This window comes from Octopus bimaculoides, chromosome 1 (assembly GCF_001194135.2).
Source record: "Octopus bimaculoides isolate UCB-OBI-ISO-001 chromosome 1, ASM119413v2, whole genome shotgun sequence".
NCBI lineage: Eukaryota > Metazoa > Mollusca > Cephalopoda > Octopoda > Octopodidae > Octopus > Octopus bimaculoides.
The window spans coordinates 173,968,773-173,973,450 of record NC_068981.1 but is presented as its reverse complement, the minus strand read 5'-3'; the positions used below and the strand labels follow the sequence as shown (position 1 = coordinate 173,973,450).

Genomic DNA, 4,678 nt, shown 5'->3' with positions numbered 1-4,678 from the left:
TGTAGCAACAGCAGCAGTGGCGGTGGTGCTAAACGGGTGTTAATTTCAGCTATGTTGCTGCTGTACAGAGTTTTCAAGAAACAAACATGAAACAAGGCTATTTATAAACTAAGAGATAAAATGACAAAAGTAAGTGGTTGTGCAAAAATAATCAACCCATACTGACATACTGACATGAAAGAAGACAACGATAAAACATAAAACAATATTATAAAGGTTTTTTTTTTAAATATACATGATGTAGGTGTCAGTAAAAACAATGATAAAAATACTTAAATTTCAACAATAGTAACACATCGATACAGACAGATTTTAACCCTTTTGATAGCAACCTGTCTGAAATCACCCCACTTTCTGTGACAAACATCCGCATCATCATTATCATCATCATCATTTAACGTCTGCTTTCCATGCTGTTTGCCTAGAAGGATGGGTCTTCATTGTCATCATCATCATCATCATCATTTAATGGCATGAGTTGGACAGTTAGACATAAGCTGGCCAGTCGGAGAGCTGTCCAGGCTCCAATTGTCTGTTTTGGCATGGTTTCTATGGCTGGATATCCTTCCTAATTCCAACCACTTTACAGAGTGTACTGGGTGCTTTTTACCTGCTACCAGCACAGGTGCATTTATATGGCATGTGCACAAGAGCATTTTACGTGGTACATCTTATGTCTATAGATCAAAGAAATAGTTGCAGAAGATCTGATCTCAAAGGGTTACGTTGATTAGAGATAGATTGAAAAAATCTGTATTGCATATTCATTCAAAGCACATAAAAAAATGAAGGCAATGATGCTGTTTAAATTACTATATAAATACTAGAAGACAGAATAATATTTAAGATCAAACTAATAAATTACATTTTGTTTTTTCTGCTTGCATTCTCTCTTCAACTCCAGCAGTGATGTCAGAAAGCTGTGAAGCCAGCAAATCCCGTTCTTTCTGCAATTGTTGCAACTCCACAATTATGTGTTCAGGAGTGCTGCAAAAAAACAAAACAATTACTTATTGAGATTATAAATGGAATAAGTTGTAAAAAACAAATTATACTTCTCAATAGGTATTTTATTACCTCATCATCATCATCCTCGTTTAATGTTCGCTTTCCATGCTAGCATGGGTTGGACGATTTGACTGAGGACTGGTGAACCAGATGGCTACACCAGGCTCCAATCTGATTTGGCAGAGTTTCTACAACTGGATGCCCTTCCTAACGCCAACCACTCCGAGAGTGTAGTGGGTGCTTTTACGTGCCACTGGCATGAAGGCCAGTCAAGCGGTACTGGCAATGGCCACACTCAAAATGGTGTATTTTACGTGCCACCTGCACAGGAGCCAGTCCAGAGGCACTGGCAACGATCTCGCTCAAATGACTTTTCACGTGCCACTGGCACAAGTGCCAGGAAGGCGACGCTGGTAACGATCACGCTCGAACGGTGCTCTTAGCGCTCCTAATGAACCAGGTAAAGTGGATCTGTACAGTTCTCATAATTTAATATATAGCTCCAAGCAAAGCAGCAAAGTGGCAGAATTGTTAACACCCCCAGGCAAAATGTTTAGCATTCAAATTCCACCAAGGTCAGTTTTGCCTTTCGTTTTTTAAGGATTGATAAAATAAGTACCAGTTGAACAGTGAGGTCAATGTAACTGACCTACTCCTCCTCTGAAACTGCTGGCCTTGTGCCAAAATTTGAAACCAATTTAAAACTCCAAGTAAACACTTGTTCCCTGTTCAAAATTCTTTTCAATATACTTACTTCAACTACACTCATGCATATATATAGACACACACACACAAACCCATATCAGCATCGAAAGCAGACATAAAATAATGTACATGTATGTGTGTGTGCATGTGCCTGTGTGTGCATGTGCCTGTGTACACATGTGTGTGCATGTGCCTGTGTGTATGTGTATGCATGTGTGTGAAGTCTGTCCAAAAAGAAACTGAAGTTTGAAAACAGCAAGCCAACCAATTGGTGCAGCAAGCTAATGATCACAGTGCTGTATGAGCAACCTCTCGATGTTCAGTCAAAAATAACCACATCGCATCAGTTAGTCACCAATTCCTATGTGCTAGAATGAACATATGTTTACTGCACTTGACAATTTATCACAAATTGAACAATGAAGGATTTGAAAGAGCAACATGCTTATGTGAAACTCTGTTTCAAATTAGTGAGAATTCTTCTAATATTGCAACAGGACTACATTATGCTACACACAACATCAACAGTTTTTCAAATGGTGCCAGTATTTCAAATCAGGAAGAACATCCACCAAAGAGGATTCCAAAACTGAATGGACTCCCACAACAATGAACCGTGATCACATTGCAATGGTGCATGGCATGATCCATGAAAACCATTTTCTACTGACGTTGAAGTCTCCAAAGTAAACATCTGTAAAAGTAAACACCTGTAAAAGTAAACATCTGTACACGTGTGTGTGTGTGTGTGTGTGTGTGTGTGTGTGTGTCTTTATGTCTGTGTGTATGTGTATATATGACGGGCTTCTTTCAGTTTCTGCCTACCAAAACCATGAACTTAGCTTTAAAAATAAATTGAAGATGCATTGCATTGCTGCAAAAGTTGCACCACATCTGCTGACAGATGAACAAAAAGGGAATGAGTCATAGCCACCCAGGAACTGTTTGATCATTATAATGCTGATGGATACATAGCAAAAGGTGTAATAATATTTTTTCTTTTATCTGTTTCAGTTATTAGACTAGGCCATGCTGGTGCATCACCTTGAAGAACGTTCAGTCAAATGAATCAACCCCAGTACTATTTTTTCTTTCAGCCTGATACTTATTATATCAGTCTCTTTTTGCCAAACTGCTAAGTTACAGGGATGTAAACAAACCAACACCAGTTGTCAAGTAGTGATGGGGGACAAACACTGAAACACACACACAGACGCATGCATGCATGTGTGTGCGTGTGTGTGTGTGTGCGTCTGCGTGTGCGTATGTGAGTGTGTGACGGACTCAGAGTGTAACTACAAAAAAGTAAAATTAATGACATTGTTCAATTTGTTTTTCCTCGATTATGATGGTAGTGTGTGATAAGAGGAAGATTTTTCTGCTATTTCTAACAATCCAAGTGGCCACATAGTTGCTCCTCAGTTAACCCTAGATCACAAATAAGACGGATATCTTTATATAAAAAGGACATTTTATTTACATTGAATGCTCTTGCAATTACTAAAAGCTAAACCATAAAGTAGGAGTAGAGCTAGTATGGGTGTTATTATTTTTTGTTTGTTTTTTGGGGTGGTGGAAGGAAAAGCGTTTGTTCAATCAAGCATGAACAAACAGAGCTACATTACATTGCACAGGAGAACAACACTATGTCTACTCGTGTGATTCATACTGCCCCCACTACAGCTGGTGAAATTTAAGAAATAACACTGATAGAATGACACTGTTATTATACTAATATCAAAAGAAGTATATACTAATATACTATCATCATCATTTAACATCCATATGGGTATGGGTTGGAGAGTTTGACAGGATCAAATTGGTTCAAGGACTGTACTGTGCCCCAGTATCTGCTTCAACATGGTTTCTATGGCTGGATACAGTTCCTAATGTCAACTGATTTACATGTACTGAGTTCATTTTTCATGCCACTAAGGTCACCATGTAGCTCACAAGATTACAAGAGGAGGGTTGTTATGCTAGATGAGCGGTTATATATATACATATAAATATATATACATACACACACACATATATATATATCATCATCATCATCATCCAGTGTTTTAAATCCAGGTTTTGTTCCCATTAATGGGGGTGGCCAGATCTACCTTAATGCCATAGTAACTGAGGTAGGCAGGTGCAGTCCACACCCAACTTTTGGGCTAGCTGGAGCCCATTTTCCTTTGCTATCATGAGGGCATTTTGGAGCTGGATTTTCTATGGGGACCATGCATTTGCTTAATACTAACCTCAGTTTCTAGACATGAGTAGTCCTGAGACCAGGGCGTTTAACAAGATTTTTAAGAAATGCGGTGGAAAACTAGCTAAGGAAGGCAGGGACACTACTCCATGAGATCCCTTTCAGAGCCCCCCTACCTGTGTGTGTGTGTGTATGTGTGTGTGTGTGTGTGTGTGTGTGTGTATAAATATAAAAATGGAACAAAAACACAATAGAGTACAATAAAACATTTGGATGATACAGGCAGATAAGAGAAACAACAATTAGGCAGACAAGAGAAACAACAATTAGTAGGACAGGCACAAAAAGACGGGTCACTCGTGGCCTTCTTTCCTCAGTCAAGTCCCAGAAGTCACGACCGTTTCAGGCAGTTACACTTGAGATGGTTCGATCTGGTTGCCCTCCCAAAAAGTCTAAGCTAAGAGCATTAGACCCCTTTGTATATGTATGTATGTATGTATGTATGTATGTATGTATGTATGTGTGTGTGTGTATATATATGTGTGTATCATCATCATCATCATCGTTTAACGTCCGCTTTCCATGCTAGCATGGGTTGGACGATTTGACTGAGGACTAGTGAAACCGGATGGCAACACCAGGTTCCAATCTAATTTAGCAGAGTTTCTACAGCTGGATGCCCTTCCTAACGCCAACCACTCAGAGAGTGTAGTGGGTGCTTTTACGTGTCACCCGCACGAGGGCCAGTCAGGCAGTACTGGC

General features: G+C 39.4%; 1 protein-coding gene across 1 annotated transcript in view; it reads right to left on the bottom strand.

The window, feature by feature from the left end:
- The window catches only part of LOC106867667 (coiled-coil alpha-helical rod protein 1), a 46,376-nt gene that overhangs the window by 7,584 nt on the left and 34,114 nt on the right, over positions 1-4,678 (bottom strand). Inside the window, exon 14 of the mRNA XM_014912604.2 lies at positions 866-987. Within this exon, the coding sequence (XP_014768090.1) occupies positions 866-987 (122 nt within the window). The remainder of the gene's footprint in view (positions 1-865; positions 988-4,678) is intronic.